This window comes from Leptonotus elevatus, chromosome 5 (genome assembly GCF_054856555.1).
Source record: "Leptonotus elevatus isolate MCC_2025b chromosome 5, RoL_Lele_1.0, whole genome shotgun sequence".
Lineage (NCBI taxonomy): Eukaryota > Metazoa > Chordata > Actinopteri > Syngnathiformes > Syngnathidae > Leptonotus > Leptonotus elevatus.
In genome coordinates this window covers 12,109,111-12,128,879 of record NC_141243.1, presented here as the reverse complement: position 1 = coordinate 12,128,879, position 19,769 = coordinate 12,109,111, and the positions used below count along the sequence as shown (strand labels likewise).

The 19,769-nt window shown below is 38.5% G+C and overlaps 1 protein-coding gene across 4 annotated transcripts in view; it reads right to left on the bottom strand.

The window, feature by feature from the left end:
- The window catches only part of mier3b (mesoderm induction early response 1, family member 3 b), a 66,894-nt gene that overhangs the window by 2,954 nt on the left and 44,171 nt on the right, over positions 1-19,769 (bottom strand). Inside the window, exons 1-12 of one of the 4 annotated variants that reach the window (XM_086076854.1) lie at positions 10,743-10,800; positions 9,928-9,952; positions 4,741-4,886; positions 3,067-3,189; positions 2,863-2,986; positions 2,005-2,078; positions 1,628-1,700; positions 1,404-1,546; positions 822-903; positions 500-594; positions 262-389; positions 23-177 (exon numbers count right to left, since the gene is read on the bottom strand). In XM_086076854.1, coding sequence (XP_085932980.1) covers positions 23-177; positions 262-389; positions 500-594; positions 822-903; positions 1,404-1,546; positions 1,628-1,700; positions 2,005-2,078; positions 2,863-2,986; positions 3,067-3,189; positions 4,741-4,886; positions 9,928-9,952; positions 10,743-10,751 — 1,177 coding nt within the window. In that variant the 5' untranslated portion in view covers positions 10,752-10,800. Of the gene's footprint in view, positions 1-22; positions 178-261; positions 390-499; positions 595-821; positions 904-1,403; positions 1,547-1,627; positions 1,701-2,004; positions 2,079-2,862; positions 2,987-3,066; positions 3,190-4,740; positions 4,887-9,927; positions 9,954-10,091; positions 10,356-10,515; positions 10,692-10,742; positions 10,801-19,769 lie in introns of those variants that run through there. The other 3 variants (XM_086076858.1, XM_086076857.1, XM_086076856.1) reach the window with 3 other exon arrangements.

Sequence of the window (19,769 nt, the reverse complement as noted above, 5' to 3'; positions counted from 1 at the left end):
CTTTCCTATACAGAATACCGACCTGTGAGGTCACTGGCAGTGATGGAGTTGAGCAGACTGAGCTGTTGATCCGTTGCGCTTTCCATCCTTCCTCCGCCGCCGCCTCCCGAGCACACGGACGACGAGCTGTCCACGGCCAAACCCTCCGCTTCGTCCACCAGCCTGTCCATGAGGTCTCTGGCCACCAAACGTGAGGTTTTCGTTTCATTTGGGTGTCGACATTTTCGCCGGAGCGCAACTTGGGCGCGGATGTCGACTTACGTGACGCCCGGGTAGCTGCTGTACTTTTTCTTCCCGAAGCGATTCTGCTGCACAAAGAAGTCGAAACGCTCCGACTTCTTCCACATGTAGTAAAAGGCTACGCATTCCGCTACCGTTCGTGTTGTCACCTATGATGGAAAATGTTTTTTTTTTTTTTTTAAAGCCATCAAGAATCACACAGGTGCCAAATCTTTTTTGTTGTTGCTGCTGCTCCTCACGTCACCACGGCAAGACTCACTTTGTGTTTCTGGATGAGGTGAAAGTTCTTGTCGTACATCTGCAGACCATGTTCAAAGTTCTTGCACTCTTCTTCAGACCACGGGGGAGATTTTTCTGCAAGCATCAATTTAAATACAACAGCTTCAAATCAATGTCAATTTTTTTTGTGTTAGATAATCTAGCCAAGATGACTAGAATCTAGACGTGTTTATAAAGAGAGTGGCACTTTTCATTTAACATTTAGAACGGGCCTTTGTTGGTATTTTTGTTCATTCTTGACTGCAACCGTTGTCACCATTAGTTCCATTCACATTTTTGGCATTTTAATTGATTTGGCTTACCTTTCGAGGATTTTAGGTGGCTACAGTATTGCTCGAGCGCCTCGTGGGTGTTGTAGTTGCACTTGACAAGCTCAAGCAAAGCCTGCGTGAGAAGAGAGTAAAGAGGTTAAGAAAAAGTCAATGTTGAGGGTGTGTAGAAATGTTTGACATTTAGCGGTGAATGCAACGACCCAAGTTCGAAGCGCGTGCATTTTTTACCATTAAGTGCAGATGATGGCTGTAACGATAATTGCCGTTCCAGTCAACTCGAGATATGAATAGCGCTCCACAATGTCGTGTCCATCCACGTTTATGCTCATGATACCTGCTGCCTCTAACCTTCCTTGGGTCTTGCCATTTCTTCATTACTTGTATTTGAAACCCCACTTGACAAATCTAATGTCTTTGTAACATTGTACAATAATGTCTTCCCTGCCTGTAATAAACTTCTGCAGTATTTCATTAATAGTACAAGCTGTTACTGAAACAAACGGTACAGACATAAATACAAATGTTGCCGTGTTTTTCATTAAACAAATACAGCATATTTGTCAAACTTGTGCGAAAGACATGAAGAATGAGCAGATTCAAAATAAGACCGACCTGTTCGTTGTCTCGAACATGCAGCCTGTCGTGCGGCACCTTCTCGTCCGTCGTCCGTGACAGCACGTCGGTCAGGAAGCTCCTGACCTTGCTCTCTGGGAGGGTGCCCGGGCTCCACATGAGCTCATCTTCATCGTCATACGCTGCAAAGCAAAGCGTGGGGAGTGTTAAGTCAAACATTTTAAAGTAGGGTGAATTCACTGAGAACAAAAAGTAGTAGTTACGTTTCTCGTCTTCTGTGTAGTGGCAGATGGTGAAAGGAACTTCCGCTTGGTACTCGGCACCCACCATTATTTCCTTTATATACAAATACAACACAAAACAAACATTTAATTACCGGTAATATGCTAGACAGAGGTGGGAATCGAGGGCCGGAGTCCTGCAGGTTTTGGATGTTTCCGTTATCCAACACAGCTGATATATGAGCAGCTCATCAGCAAGCTCTGCATAAGCCTGATAACGATCCTGTTGATTGGAATTAGCTTGTGTTGGACGTGAGAAACCTCCAAAACCTGCAGGACTCCGGCCCTCGGAGGACCGAGATTGCCCACCTCTGTGTAAGAGGTACCTAATTTTCTGTGTTTCAAAATGTACTATGCACCTTTCTGGAGTCTTCTGGGCTTGGACCATCATCGTCACACTCGGAATCTTTATCTCCGTCTGATACTGCATTAGCTGAAGGGAAACATTCATTCATTTCATTGTTGCATTTTCAAGATCAAGTTTCAATAAAGTGTCCAGTGAAAAGCATGCTACTCCAAATTGTGAGTTACATTGCATCTGAAAAACTTTGCTTGGACTTAATTGCATTTGACTAGAGAGCTACATTGTAAATCGTGAAACCTCCAAAGTGGAATTTTAATATCATTTTACCACCAGAGCAACACAGTGGAGTCGTGATTAGCCTGTCTGGCTCAAAGTTCAGGAAATAATGAAACATTAAATTAAATGGAAACAATCAGAGAATGCAGGAGCACTGCTAGGTTATTTTTGGATTCATCCCCAAAAAATGTCTTTGGTGCTCCACAAAAGCATGTTCAAAAAAAAAGAGAAAACTGAGTAAAAGGCCTTTATTGCCACTTGGCTAATTAAAAATTGCAAACGCGTTTCGGCCTTGGTAGGCCTTCGTCAGGGCGAGCTTTTATTTGGAACACCTTTGAGTGCCTCAGTTTTCTCTCTTTATTAAATTAAATGGTTCTACTTTAGTAAAAATATTCACATTGAAACAGATATTCTCAAATGACTACACAAAATGAATGCAAAAATTATGAGATATAATAATATATGTATTGTATTATTAAATTATTTTATTATTTATTAAACAATTAGACAAAAAACATTTTCTAATAAAACCATATCTATATTAAATACAAATTAAATGTTCCTTGGAATAAATTTAACTTGGAATATAAGTAGTAATTAAAAATCTAATTAAAGAAGAGTTGTGTCAGTTGCTTACATCGAAGTGTTCTGGGGAAGAAATCGGTGGCCTCGTGGGAGGTAACCGAAGGGGTGAGGTCATCTGCAGACGACTGGGTCTCCTCCTCGTAGTCGCCAGACAACAAGTCTTTAGCAATTTCCTCCTAGGAAGAAATGAGTCAGGCTGACCAACGATCTTCTCTTAAATAGACGCCACGCATCGGGCGAGGTGGGTAACGCTCACCTTGTCCAAAGTCATGTCGGGCAGCTCGTCGGTGAGGTCGCCAGAGGAGCTGTCTATACTGGAACCAGCCGAGGCCTCATAGCGATAGATGGCCAGCAGCTCCTCCAGCGGCATATTACCCTCCTGGGGAAGAGGACGCACGGACATTTTTGTAGTCTCATTGCATATTACTAGTTAAGCCAAATATTTGCTGCAAAAAATGCAATCAAACAACTAAAAATAAAATTGTAAATCATCATTTGTCAAGCCAGCACATCAAAAATGATAGCAGTGATAGCACCAGTGATAGCAAAGAGGAAAAGACAAATGATAACCACAGAACGTACTGCGACATAGCTAAGGTAAAGTCTTGCATTACATATCATATATAAATATTAATCTTACCAAGCAAATGCTAAAAACTGTTGCTCGCTCCCTCTCGTACAAAGTTGACATTTGTCCTCAAAGGGTTTTAATGTTCTTTTAAATTTGTTTTTTACTTGTATGTAGTTAAAAAGTGAATACAAATATTGCATGGCCGTATTGCCCCTTCCAAAAGTATTAGAACAGCAAGTTCAATCGCTTTGTTTTTGTTGACAACATTTGGAGAGAATCAAAAGATGAACATGAGACAAAAGTTTAAAATTCCAGCATTTATTTCATGGTATTTACATCTAGATGTGTTAATTGCTTGAACCCACCCACTTTTCAAGTGAGCAAAATCGTTGGAACATGTGACTGATGGGTGTTTCTAGTTGCTAAGGTGTTGCCTTTTAGATTGCTTAAACATGATGGTGTCAGTTTTTGGCATTGGCCTTTGCCTGTGAAAATGGTGTTTGCTGTTAAGAAATCATGAAGACCAGAGAGCTGTCTAACTGTTGCTATGTCAAGTCACTCACCGGACATTAACCCTATACAGCATGCTCGGTAGTACTGACCCAAAAAAATAATAAAATATAGGGATGCACGATAATATCGGTGGCCGATAATTATCGACAATTATCAACCAATTTGACATCAAACAGACAAACCAGATAATAAAGAAATTGGTCGATAATAATAGACATGCCATCTGTCCATCTGTTGTGTTTGTGGCTCAAGTTTTGCCCAACTTCTCAACCCCTCCCCTCTCCTATGGTAGTGTGCATATGTGTGACATCATAATACGCGCGACCTTGTGTTTACAGAAGATGCATCATGGCGACATGGTAGTCGCCAGAGTGGGCTTTCTTTACCTTAAATGTTGCCCTCACAGTTTTGTGTTGCATTTTTAAAAACATGACTGTTTTGTTTTGGCAAACTCAAAGTGAGTTACTGGTTGTCTTTAAAGCAAAGATATCAATAAATTTCCGCTTCATGGTGTTTTACACAATGTTTCATTGTATTTGTACATGTTAGACTTATAGTAGGACTCAAAAGTATATTTGTATTCAAGTTAATTTTGATTTTGCAAACAATTATCGGCTTACTTATCGGTTATCGGCTTCAGCACTTCACACATTATTGGTTTATCGGTACTGGTTGAAAATAGCATTATCGTGCATCCCTAAATAAATAAATCAAGTACTGGCACCCACATCCCTACACCCCATCAAGATACCGATGTAATAGCCATATTGGAGAGATGCAGAGAGACAGCCTCCAAATCAAGGAAAGTATAAATAATTCACAGAAATGTAATGTTATTAAGTTTACCTTCTCCAGATCTGCAATCTCAGAGCTGAAATTGCCTCCCCCTTCCAGAGATTCTTCCTCCTCTAGGGTCCTCTCATCATCGTACTCATGAACTAGCATCTCTGCAGTCGGGTCAAAGTCATGATCTTCTGACGACAAAGAGCCAACTGTGTTAAAAAGAAAGATAAAGATAGAAAGAATGCATTTTAATTACACCCACACACACACAAAAAAAAGAACATTGGATAGATTAGAGCAACATTGAAAATTTTCATTTCTTGAAAAGATGCAACTTTGTTCTAAAAATGTAAAATGTTATGGGCCGGCTGCTGGTACAGTAGCAGACATGTTTCAGCCACACCCACATCGGTGTATTTTTGTTTTGTGTTACCGCGGCGACAATCAAGCAACCACAAATAAACTCCCATTGAACAATAATGAGAATGATCTTTAGCTTGGTAGGGGAGAAAATAAAAACTCCCAAATCGATGATTTCAATTCAAAATTTCGCTTTTGAATACAGCGGGTGAAAGGCATGTACAAAGTGAAAATACACCAAAAAATATATAAATATCTCTGATTAACTCATCACCCTGGCAACACTGCTGCCAAACATTTGGTAACTTTTATTTCACTTGTACTGAGGGAAAGGCAATCATCTCGACCATTGACCGCAATGCTAACTTATCAGCAAGAGCAACGCATCAATATTTTAAGTTGTTAACCTTTGTCAGTTTTTAGCTGATAGAAAATGTACAAATTCGTAAGCTCGCCAAAGCCTTTGTGTGTTCAAAAGTGGTATAAGCAGCAGGACTTCAAAGCCCGAGTAGGTGGGGCACAGATGGCGCTACACCAATATTAATACTTTTTTTTTTTATATAATATGAATCATATCATGATTACAGCTCCACATGGGCAGTGCCTCTCGAGACGGCCGCCTCCCAGGTGCAGGATAGTAACATTCTAGCTTTGTTGTGCTACTGATCAACACAAATAAAAGTCTTCAATCCCGCAAAGAGTTTCACAGTGAGCGGGGGGCGTTTTTTTTTTATAGTTTTTAGCGTTTTTAGTATTCTCAACAATTAGCCTTGTATTTCTTTTTTTAATTGGCTTTACGGCTCGCCACACCGTGCATGACCTCAGACATATTCTTCAAGCCATTTATGTCATTGCGTGGCTGCCACCCAGTGTTCAGACTGAGACACCACAGTTGAATTAAACAGTACCTCAAATGTGTATTTTACCGTAAGCGTGAGTATGAGAGCATTGTATCGATTTCTCCACTGTGGATGCCATCTTGCTATGTTAGTATATTTATATTCTAGCAATTCTCACAGGAAATAGTATGAAACCTCTGGGAAAAATGTATAATTCTTATCTCTATTTATCAGAGCATTTTCTCCTTTAAGGTTGTGATCTCGCTAAATGTTAGCATAAGAACGGTTAGCATTTGTGGTATTTTTTCACAACAGTACCTGACAGAAGGCCACAAAGTTAAAATCTTATGGATCTGCTTTAGTACTTTCCTTACTTAGGATGTTATTTTGCTATTTGTTAGCTTATTATGAACTGTTCGCATTTTTTGCAATAGTTCTTTCAAATTGGACTAAGAGATGACTTTTTGATGAGGCTAATCACAAAGGCTGCGATTTGACTGGTTATTGGGAGAAGAGCGTTGGGGTTCAGAGCAGGCAAAGACGGCAACAATTTACTTGCAGCCTGCTGCACTAGGTGTGCATTGTTTTCAATGAGTTTTCCACCTCATGAGACCTCGAGGCAAGTAATGTTTGATCTTCGCCTCACAAGGTTGAAAAAAATAAAACAAAACAAAACTTCACCATGTGTATTGTATAGCTTGTGTTGCTGCGGCTGCCGTCGCATGTATGAGCTGTGACTGTGTGTGTGTGTGCGCGCGTGTGTGTGATGGACCTGTCATGTGAGCCACTACAGCTGTCTGTGTCGCCCTTTAAAGGGTTGACTTCGATTTACACATGTCTGATGTCTGTGCACGCGCGCAGACACGATAGCATGAGTTCTAATTGACCAATCAAAACGCTTCCCCTAATCAAATGAGTTGAAAATGGCAGCACCCTGCAAAATTGTCGGCAGTCGACATATTAATAGGATAAATAAATCTGTGGCCAGACTTTGCGTCACCCGAAAACATGAATGAAACTCAAGAGACGAAATGATGTTCCTCCTCATTTAATCAACGCCGTTTTCACAGAAAAGTCTGGCGAGCCGCCAGGCTAATAAAGAGCTGGGGGGAAGTCTGTAGTATATGTAACAGTAACATGTATGGAAAGATTATGTTGTGATTAACGCTTCCAAGACTGCAGGTTGAACGAAGTATTAACTACATTTACACTTTGAAATGCTGTAGATAAACACATTTTCATATTAATATATCATTTGTCTTTTTCTTTATATATTACCTGATATTGTTATTTGCCTCAATATATAATGTATAATAGATATGACATTATTTAATCAACATTAACTCAATTCACTGCCATTGACGGCTATAGACGTAAAAAATTCATTTGAACTATTTTTATTCGTTTAACATTTTTTCCCACTTTTGTTAACAAGAGTATGAAAACCTAGACAATTTTTTATTGTACATTTAGAACAGATATAAAATTTGTGATTAATCAAGAGTTAACTAGTGAAGTCATGCGATTAATTATGATTAAAAGATGTAACTGCCTGACGCCCCAAATATTTTTTACATTTTTTTATTTTTCTTAAAAAAAAAGAAGATTAATAAAAATATATATATTAAAAAAAATCGTAATTAATCCTATGATTTCACTAGTTAACTCACAATTAATCAAATTGTATCTATCTGTTCTAAATGTACAATAGTTTTTTTCTAGGTTTTCATACTCTTGTTAACAAAAGTGCAAAAAAAATGCTAAACCAATTGAAATTGAAATAAAATTTTTACATCTATAGCCGTCAATGAATGAGTTAATTGCTTATTTGTTAAAAAATTAATAAAAAAAAAAAAGTATAAAAACCAGTACAACAATTTTTAAATCAGGTACAAGTACAAATGTAGAAAATAAGAGTGCAATTCAAAATGTATGTATAAGCCTTTGTGCTAATTTGTATATCTGTAAAAGTGTTATTTTATCAACTAAATGCACAATGCTGTTGGCATATCTATGCACATAAGTGCAGCTGTTTATATACGTGCACGTTTATGTTGTTTTTTTCCTTGTGGACTTGATACGTTTTTTTTTTACTTCTTCCTACTCCCGTTTGAACATGTAAACTGTGCTTAATGATGACCATGTAAATTTCTGTTGCTGGTTTATATCTTCAATAAACAAAAACAAATACGTTAGAAAAGGAACTTCAAAAAACAATCAGAAAAAAAAAAACATTCTTAGGGGAGGGAAAATTATTCAGCCCTATTTAAAAAGTTCTCCAAGGCATGCCTAAATCGCAATTAATCCCCTACAAGTGAGAATTTAGGATTATTTTTAGTTGTTGTAATTTGTAATCTACAGAAATAAAATGCTTTAAAAATGGACCATCATTTTTTTTTTTACTTTTTATCTCAAAAACAATTTATAGAGTTCATAACATTATTTACAATTATTCTAGTAATACTACTTTAAAAAATATATAGGACTACTTATGAACTATACCACTTAAATTCTAAAATATTTACCTCTGAGCGACTATAAAGGTTTTTTTATCTTGAAAATCTATCACATTTTAAAAAGATCAAACTTCTAAACTTAAATGGAGAACTTTATTATCGTATTACTTTAAAAAACATGAGATCTTATCTAAAAATATACAAATATTCAGATATTACAGCGTAGACCATTTCATACTTGCAATTTTGGCAAACGCGGATTCACCTATTCTTGGGTTTCTTTCCAATATGTTTTAAAATGTTAAAAGTAATTAAAAACACATTTTTTAAGACAAACTCTGTGTTGTATGAAACAATGTTGTTATATGCCTTGTTAACAGCCCCTCTCCAAGTAATTATAATCCAGCAATTATTCACAAGTTTTCACTATTTCAATATTTTCGTTATTCACGGGCCAGCCCATTGATTGAGAACAGCAGGGGTCCACTGTTCTTAATTTTGAAAATATGCAGCTTTTAATATCACAGAATATACAAGCATCTTTATGCAATATTACAATTAAAATTTTTGAAAATACTACTTCATACTTAATAGTACAAAGAAACTCAAACATATACAACTACCTAAAATGATGAATTTCAAAAATATAAGTTTTCTGGAAACAATCTTTTTTTTTTTTTTTTTTGCATAATGACAATATACCTGTATTATTACAACTAATCTTGATGATAAACAATTTGGACAATAAAATATTCTACTTTATCCTCATAAGAATACTACTGCCAGAAAGTCTTCTTAATTGCATTCTAGTAATATTACAACTTTTAACTTCGCAAAAACTACATGACTGTTTTTAATATCACAACTTAATTTCAAAAATACAGTTGATTCCCACATATTCGTGGGATAGCGTTTCCAGATTCACCTATTAGCCGATTTTTTTTTGCGTCAATCATTTGTGGATTTTTGCTCTTCGTTGTCGGATATGATCCTTAACCCCCATGAATTGCGGGCTCCACAGGAAGTTTCTCATAATTTAACATTAACCTTGAAACATTTTTTTCTGCAAATGTATAACTTCCTGTCAAAATACACATATAACATACATATCACAGGTGTCTGGCCAAAACCTTGCACCTCCAAAATCGTCACTTTTCAGGAGACCCCAAAAACGACATGATTTTTCGACCATTAGCATTGCATCATCAAACACAACAAGCAATTTTCAACACTTTAGATTGCTTAATAATTCGTAAAAATGACAGCCACACGTGTGGATTGACCAAAAGTATATTGTTTTGAAAAAATTATTTTAGCCAAATTGTGATTTACGAGGTTTTAACCCGACACCGGCAATGTACGTATAATCTTGCAAAGGAAATTGACTAACTTTAATTTCCTACATATGGATTTATAACTATATAGTTTTCCTGAAAAATACACAATTCGTAATATTAAAACTCTAACCATATTTTTTTTTCTTGAAAATATGCCACTGTTTTATTACGTCTCTAAACTCGACCCTTAGTGGGTCCCTAAAACTTATTTGTAGGACACCAACCGCATCACTCATAACCTTTTTCGTATACACTTACCTGGACTTGAACTCCCAATGGAAGCCTAGGAAGAGGAAGATCACATCATTAATTACACTTAAATATTGCACAATATATTAAATAACAATAATACAGCACAACGTATAATTAGTGAAAAACATGTAATCGGAAATGCGCGAGGAAAGGGCAGCAGTTACCGTTACCTGAACGACAGTAAGGGGGGCTAAGACGACTGGAGCCGCGTATACGACATATCGACAAATTCTGTCACAAGATTCGTCAATAAATGGCAACCACGAGACACGAGAACTTTAAAACAATAAAATAGCATGGAGACGTTTTGAGAGACGAAAGTGACATTTGTAAGCGACGCTAGTTAGCCAGCGAGCTAACATCAGAGCACTGATGATAAACCTGAAACGTCGATGCATGTAAACATGTACATTTCGTTTGGCGCGGTGTAACATTTGACGGCTTTTGAGTTACCGGTGACGACAACGCGGTGGCGAATTAACGACTCAAGGTGCCGGCTTTTTTTCGCTCACGCCCCAAAAACGCGTAGAATGATATTTTTTTCCTCCAAGCAAACGTTGAAATTTACGTATCAATTTACACCGCCGCTATCCCGAAGCAGCTGAGAGCGAAGGCGCAGCGGCCTTGTAGTGAAGGATCACTCCAGACATTCGGGCACATCTCCGGTCAAATAAGAAACATTATTTTGACACCATTCACGCTACACGGCCGGTAAAAAACACCATCTCTCCAATCGCTAGCAAAAAAGTCGGAAAACGCGACATGAAATGATAAAAATATCGATTTAAGAGTGATCGCTTCTCCCCTGTTTTCCCTCTTACCTCCGCCATATTGGTACCTTAGCTAATGAGCCAGTCGTAGCGCAGTACCCGGATGACGGCTCTCGGCCAATCAGAGAGCGTGCCGGCCGCCTAGGTCGTGACGCCGTTCAAAACCAACCGCAGATTAACGGGAATCCTTTGAAACGACGTAGATTTACATTACAATATGTCTATTTTTAAACGAACTAACGTAGCCCGTCGTGAAACACGTTTTTAATTCCCATCATTGCGAAATCTCAGGTAATCTTCCTCACCACGAGACGGCCAGTTGCCGGCTCTGTGGAAAGGTATCAGCTGGAATTGTCAAATGCCAACACACGTCGAGCATGAACGGCAAAGACACTCTAATGAGACCCGGTGCAAGAGACGTTTAAAAATTCATATTTCACATTATGCCGATGAAAGAGAGATAGAAAAAAAAATACATGGTAATATTGTGGAAATGCGGCAAATTAGACGAAGAGACGAAGGCAAATAACTCCACACAAAACTGATTGATTTCATAGCAAGCAATAATTGTGAAATTAAATGTAATATATAAGTTGAAATATCTTGGACACATCATCACTGCCAATATGGCAGATGATTATATCTACAGGCAATGTAGGATATTGTATGCCCAGGCTAATACACTGCTGCATAAGTTTGGTTCATGTTCTGATGATGCAAAGTTGTTCCTGTTTAAATCATATTATACACCTTTGTATACAGCTCACATTTGACATAGTTATAAAAAAAGCAAGTATGTATAGGCTTCAGGTGGCCTATAATGATGCTCTGCGAGTACTTTTAAGAAGGCCACGATGGACTAGTGCAACTGAGATGTTTGTCTCTGCGCCAGTGAACACTTTACAAGCTGTACTAAGAACTTTAATGTATAGTTTTATTGGTAGACTGGAAAAGTCTCAAAATGAAATTTTGGTGTCACTCACAAATATTGGATGTAGTGTAATTCGCTACCAGTCAAACATATGGAAACACTGGTATGCCTGTCTTCTTAATGTGTAACTGTATTTTTTATTTTTTTTAATCTTTGTATGTTTTTGTTGTCGTTTTTAAGAGTGGACCCTGAGTCTGGAATACATTTGAATATAAACCTTCAACCTTGAAGGATTCAAGGCGTTTGCCAGGAATGAAATCAAGGGCCTGGCAATTAAAAACTTTGAACAAGAATAGTGCACCGTAGGTAAAGTGAATAGTGTACAATAGGTGAAGTAAAACAAAAAAAGTAATATTTTGCAGGTTTATACATTTGGTCATGTCTTATGTGCATTTGTGTGCTAAGGAATTAGATATAGGTAGGTAATGAATGTACAATACTTTGCGTTAAATTATGTGAGCACACATTTTCAGATATACAAATGATATATAAACAGTACATGCTTCCATTCCTAAGCTGTAGTGTGTGTGTTCCAAAAGTGGCTGATCAATGGAGGTCACTGCAACAGCTCTCTGATCCTTCCTGCCCCCCACCCCCCCAAAAAAATCCAGTGTTATTAGATTTTGCAGTTTAAACTACTCCCACATTTAGACAGCTAGCCAATTAAAAAAACAAAACTTTTCAATACACATGTATGGTTGGAACTTTAACACCAGTTCTCACATGTGGACACATATAGGAAAAATACTAATTAAAAAGGGAAAAAATAACCGTTATCTTCATATATTGGGGGGCAGGCCAGGTCTCAGTACCCCGCACAGGACTTAATCGCGTGTGCTGATTGAGATGCCAATTAAGGCAATCAAATATCTTGTCAGCGGTGGGTAAAAATATAGAATTTCTGCCCACACAGGTGCGGGTCTAGTGACAATTTTAGTAATGAAAGCTGGGATGCGCTAACAAAACCCAAGGTCTCCTTCATCTGAGCTCATACTTGTAAATAAGTCAACGAGTGTTATCCACGACCAATCAGAGAAGAGGTTATTGTCCCAAACATGTATTTGTCTGCATTCAGCTCAATGCATTCTAGTATTCTAGTAATGAATTTGTGATCGGCTTTTCCAAGGCATATTCTTTTTAGGGATGGGCTATTACAGCTGATGGGCCATACTTCAATGTATCAAATATTCACAAATGCTGCTGATACCACTTACCGATACTAGTCACTGGTGTTCTACCCTAACCTAACCCTCCTAACCCCCCTAATGGCATGCATGGCTGGCAGAATGATTTTCTAAGTCAACTGCATATATGTAAATTCTCTCAAATGCCCATAAAGATGCAAACATTTTTTTTTACAAGTATATAGCCTATATTAGGGATAGGCAAGTTCGGTCCTAGAAAGCCGCAGTCCTGCATGTTTTCGGTGTCTCCTGCCTGGAACCCAGGTGTTTCAAATCATCAGCTCATAATTACGTTCTGCAGGAGCCTCTCAGCTGTGTTCAAGGAGTGAGACATCAAAAACATGCAGGACTGCGGCTCTCTAGGACCGAACATGCCTACCCCTGGCCTATATGTTTATTTTAATGCTTGGAATGCATTATTAGCGTGTTGCTAGCAAAACTTATGTTTATTTGCTAACTCAATTTGGGTGATATTATGACTTTTCTCCATTCATTTTCTCTAGTTCTTCCTTCCGTTCATGGTATTCTCCAGCTTTTTGTGTTCTTTTCCCCGGATATTGCTAATATTCGAGATTGCCACATCTATCGCAGTGGCGGTCTTCTGATGTTTATCCACCACCGCTAAGTCAGTGGGCCGTGGCAATGTTGGCTATCACCAGTTTGTCAGTTTGGATCTGGAAGTCCCACATTGGGCTTGGATATTGTGAATATTTTAAATCTCGAAAATATAGACTTACTTTCTGGAAAATATGCAACTCTATTTTCATCAATCTATTCTGTGTCACGTATCCTCATTGGGGTCACAGGTGCGCCCGTTGACTGTACACGGTACACACCTTTCCAGCAATGGAGTACCCTTAGAAAACCCACGCAGATGTAGGGAGAACATACTTATTCCACAGAGGAAGACCGGAGCCTAAATTTTAACCCACAACCTCAGAAGTGTGAGACAGATGTGCTTACTGCCTTATCATTGCATTATGACTTGAATCTAAAAAAAAAATCAAACTTATTTCCTGACAAATACATGACTATTCTCAACCTAGGCCTAAGCTTAGTTCAACTCCAAATTGTACCACCTTGCCTGTACCGTGCTTTGAAAATCAGGTATGCTTGAAAAATTACAGAAGCGATTGTGCCAAAAACAACACGCTTGCCGTGACGTCCGTTGGGCAGAGGCGGGTGACAATTCTTTGTGACGCTATCGCAGAAGCATACGCAGGTCATTAACGCTGGTTCAAATGCACCTCCACTCTTTTGTGATCCAGCCAAATTCCCACGCATGTGTCATACTGCGAGGACTGCCAGCAAACACATTGGCATCCAAATTACCCCCAACTCACAGCAGCCAACATTAGATTCTCCATCCACTCATTCATTTCCGATAGTGCTCATCCTCATCTGTGTCACGGAGCTGGCGTTGGCTGTGGCAAGCGACACACACCCTGGACTGGTCGCCAGTCATATAGTGCACTCTCAAATGTTTGACATCTAAAAAAGAAAATGGACATCAGCTACACGTATATCTTTGGAGCTATTTTGTATTTTAAAGAACAATTAGAAATCACCTTTACTATATCCAGGACAATAAGTGCTTGTTTTTGTATTTTATGTATGGATTATTTGAAATGTAATGGATGGGTACAGAATGTACTTCAGTTATCCAATCACCCACATTTTGATGGTTTAAGAAAGGTGCAGGGTCTTGCCACCTGGTGGCGCTGTGTCACAGCTTTCAAAGTTGTTCATGACTCAGCTGAAGCAGAAAGAGTGCTGCAAACGCTTCCCCCTTCCACCCTTCTGACCAGCTGCAACATGACTGAGATACCCCTCTCTTTGTTGTGTGCATGTTTAATGTGGACAATCATGCATAAACGGGTGTGCTGACAAATGCTCTAGACTTCTTCACTGGGTTTCTTAACAGGGTCAGCAGCTGCACAGCAAGGCTTTGTTTAGGGGAAGCCTTTTGAGGTTTATCTTACAAATACTAATGTAAACACATCGCTGTACACTCTCAAAGGTAAAAAAGAAAAAGGAAAAAAAGAAGATACATTTATGGTGTTATTGTAATGAACACCATTGAACAATGGGCAGCTGTGGAGCAATTGGAGGCAATCCTACAGACACCATAAATGTTTACACTGATGAGTCTCTTGCTCTTTTTTTTTAACGAGCTATTAAGAGACATCATTGCATGAGTCAATACTGCACTTCTACAAAGAGTGGCTGTGTGTTTATTTACTCAAGGCATATGGGGGGGGGGGGGGGTGCTGCTGCATGGATTTGGAGATTGGCTTCTACTATTCTATTTTTGTTTGCTTGTTTATTTATTAAATAAATAAATAAAGCAATTTTACTATCAACTTTTACTTATCGTAATTGATTCCGATTGTGTGTGCGTGTGTGTTTGTGTAATTCCATACAATATACACACACTGTATATATTGATTGGCATATATGTGTATATGTAACAAAAATTATGTTCTCAGATGTGGACTAGTGGTCCGCCAAAGTACTCTGTCGTGTGGTTATGATGATCCTCACAAATCAGTACCGTCATTTAAGCTAATGCACTTGAAAAGTGGGTGGCTTCTAATAAAAGTAATAAAAATGTGTTATTTAATACATAATTTAGATGTAAATACCATGAAATCAAAGCTGGAATTCTGAACGTTGGTCTCATATTGATTGTTCGATGTGAAACACAAATGTGTTCAGTATACAACAAAAACTGGAACTGACCTTGCCATTTGAATACTTTTAAAGCGGACTGTAAACCTTGAATCTCAAGACATACCAAATCAAACGAAGAAACTGAATCTTAGATCAGCACCTCTGTTAGTGGAATGAGGTCATTTTCTTTGCACTCATGAAAGAGAATTGAAAAAGTTGTATGCTTCACTATATTTGGTTCTGATCTTAACCCGATAGGGTGTTCATATTTACTTTTATCTGTAAAACTCACAGTGTTTGACTGCATGGCACAAATCAGCAAATAATGTCACAAGTAACAGAATGAAAACATCACACCTGTTCATTGATCTGAGGGACGGCTACATAAGCATTCGAAAATAATGTAGACTTTCTGCCCTGTAGCACAAGAAAGGACTTGAAGGTGGAGCCAACAAGTGAGAGTGGGCGCTGCAATTTCCTCTCTCGCGCACACTTCAAATCGTGGGTGTTTGTATACTGTATATATCCAGCACTTGCGTCATGCCATGCGCTGACACGGGCGGGGATTCTCTGACTAACTCAGCAGCAGCAGCAGTGGCGGCGGCGGCGGTAGTGGTGGAAATGTCCATATTTGGTCCAATGACCTAATCAAGAGTTTTACAAGATTAACGGAACTTGAAAAGTGGAACTACATACATTCAAGTATTACTACTTCCGGACGGCCTCTGTACTGCACATTGACAATATCAAATGTAAGCTGTGTTGTCATGGACAAGAGGCTCCTTATGACGAGCCACGTGGGTGACTCTGTCTCCATGGCAACCTCAGAATCCGCCACAAGAGCCATTGGGTGGGTGAAAAAGAGAGAATAGAAAATGAAGTAGAAAAAGTGGGAAAAACCAGCAAGAGTCTCACTTTTCTTTTTTATATGTGTCAAGGTAAACGTGTCAATACATCCTGTGTGCCCTGCGACAAAAGCAAAACGCTTTCAAGTCAAAACTCATTTCTTGCAGTGGTATAAAAACATTTTAGTCTGTATCTCCTCATAGGAGGCTGCGGGAAATTATGTACGCAACTGCAGAGAGGACAAAGAGCCCGTTATACCTTTACTTGTCGTGAGGCTTTTATCTGAAAATAAGCGCATTTTCATAATATGGCATACCATCAATTTTAAATATATGCTATTTGTATAATAATTGTTAATCTACGTAATTTAACATTTGTATGTCAATAAATTAGAATGTTCCATTAAAACCACATCTAGGACAGTGGTTCTTAACTTGGGTTCTACGGAGGTCAAGACACACGCCCGACTTGCTTGGCCGATCTGTGCTGCAGGGAATTCGGTGAGCTCAGTAGTCGACTTGCAACTGTTGTGATGAAACAAAAAAAGTGAATTCACATGTATAACGGAACATATGGTGTTCTACAGGGCTCAGTACTGGGGCTGCTGCTGTTTTCATTGTATCTGCTGCCCCTGAGTTCCATCTTTAGAAAACAGTTGTTGTTGTGGTTGTTTTAAAATGCTTTATAAATATAGAGTTGAGTTGAGTGATGGTAGTTAGCATCCTAACTACAGGATTTGCAATGCCACGTTGAGCAATTCTAGTCCAGTACAACTAGCTATCGAGCAAAAAAAAAAGGAACACTTCCTTAAGATGCATGGAGATGGGGAATTCAAAGTGAAGAGAGACAGATTTGATGACAAGGCTACTCTCCCTGGCCATTTTGTAAATCAATAAACCCTATACATGTCTTGAAAAAAAAATCGTATTTTTTAGTACACCCAACAAGGTTAAGAACTACTGATCTAGGAGAACCCTATTTTCGTGCCAGGGCAATTCTAGTTTGGGAATTTGCCAGACTGTGTTGCACCTCGCTGGACATTCCACCAGACAGAGGGCGTTTTCTATTCCATCCCTCGGTCCACGAGACAAATTGGTGACAGAAAGTAGACTACACTTTAGACAAGGTGAAATCAGGTCTAAGTTTGTAACACAATTTTGATGGATTTTTCCAGGCGCAGACAGAGAGATTCTGCACTCCAATTATTATCATTATTACCATTATTATTATTAATATTGTTTATAAATTTGTAAAAGCATCCTCGTACCACGGCACAACTGGTGCAGATGGTAAGATGGTTGGTGCCTGTCATGGCGGCAATCCCTGAACCTGCTGTATGTATTTGTTCACTCTTGTCGACCACATGAACCCGATGAGCCATCAATTCCTCTTTTTAAAATTATTTATTACCTATGGAGCTACTTAAACATGATACAAACATTTAAGTGGTCCTAGCTAATGCTGTCTTTTGTTTGTAAGGCATGTGGAACAACCTCCTTTGATAAAAGTAGAAGTAGGTTTTTCAAAAAAGACAGGACTGACTAATTAAGTGGACCCGGCATCAACATGCATTCGTCCTAAGTACAACAGGGCTAATGCTAGTCAAGTGCAGACTAATGGAAGGAAAACACTCGTGTGCTTCTCTTTTTTCCCCATAATGCAATCAGGTACAGACTTAAAAGAGACATGTCAGGACTAGTTGCCAATCAATCGCACAAATAGAGAAACAGTCATTCATATTCACATGGACAATTTAGAATCTTCAATGAGCTTAACTGTTTTTTGGAGAAAACCCACACAAGCATGGGTTAGAATTTGTAGCCTTGAGATTCATCCCCAGAACCAATTTGAGAGTCCAACAAGCAAATCCCAGGTTCACCGTACTGCGAAATCAAACGCCCGGCGAACATTTGTGCACTGAAATAAGAGAGGCAAACGTGGGCCCTTTTTCTTCACACCTACAAAATGTATCCCCGTGTGACTCAGCAACGTGAGGCTGACATTTTTGCCGTTTCATTGGTTTGCCCACAATAAAAAAGTCAGATTTAGGTTTTTCTTTTCTTCTTCTTTTTTTGTAACACTAAAAAGTGTGCAAATAACGACTGGGACATGACTTTGTTTACAAAGCAAAATTGAAAGAAAATGTCTGTCACATCTGCAGTGAACTAAAACTGTTCTCACTTTTAAGTCTGAAACCAGTGCAGACTTCTCATGTCTCTCTAGGTGGTCACGTGTTGAAAGTGTGTGACCTCTCTCGTTCTAATCCTTTTTATCACAGCTCCATTTTGCAGAGTTTTTTTTTTTATCAGGAGAACGTAAGTGGGTGGATTGAGGAAGTGTATGGAAATCTCTGGCAGAGTCGCACACTGAGTGCTAAATTATGTAATAACTTTGCTTTCAAAGCTGCCGGCCATAGTGTATCTGCATTGTCCAAAATTTGTCTCATCTCCCAATGCGCCGTTGTAAAAATAAAATAAAACTTTATAACTCTACATTGTGTACCAATTATTAACTACCGTAGATGCTGTTTTTGTGCATTTTAATCCTCCCATCCTCTTGTGTCCTTGTTTTCCCGGATGATCGGGAACGTTAGGCGCTAAGCTAACTTGCTCTCCACGAGTAGCTTTAAGTAACCAGTCCTTGCCTCCGTGGCAGCAAATAAGATAAACTATTACAAGTAGCGCTACTAGTCAAGGCGGACGAGGAGGAGCTAAGCATGCAAGCACACCAAGCAAGGAGAAAGATGAAGAAGCTAATGCTAATCGCTAAACTAATGAGTAAAAAGATCCGCAAAAGGCCAGAATTAAGTGCTGAGGTGTGCGGTGCACTTTTCACAGAATTCTGGCTGGAATCGTGTTAGAGTGGAGAGCAACAAGCCACGAACAACAATGAATTTCAGCATTACAATTAATACATACCTAAAGATAAAATAATGTTTTTAAAAAATTATTTTTTATTTTGCCGTAAAAAAGGGACAGAGGAAGAAAGTACAAAATAATGAACAAAATATAAACCTAACTTTCCAATGCCATCTATCAAATACTTCCCAGCTCCAATGAAAATCAGAAACATAAAGAAGACGCCTACTTTGTATAAACTTTTGTACGTTCCGATTTTAACAAATATTCTCTTTTTTTTTAATTTAAAAAAAACACACAAAAAAGACAAATAATCTGACCAACAGTCTTTACCAAAGACTATCTAGCCAAGAGAAATACCGTGCAATTCATCACAACACAAAAAACAAACGTCACAAACATAACCAACAAACCCCAAGAAACCAAACCAAAAAAACAACAACAATCTGACAGACAAGCTAAACCAAGTTCTATGCAAACAAAACAAATATAATTCCCCTCACAACACACAAAAAACAGACATGATAAAAAAACTCAAAACATACGGTACGGTTGTTAGAAACATACATATTGACATAACCTACAA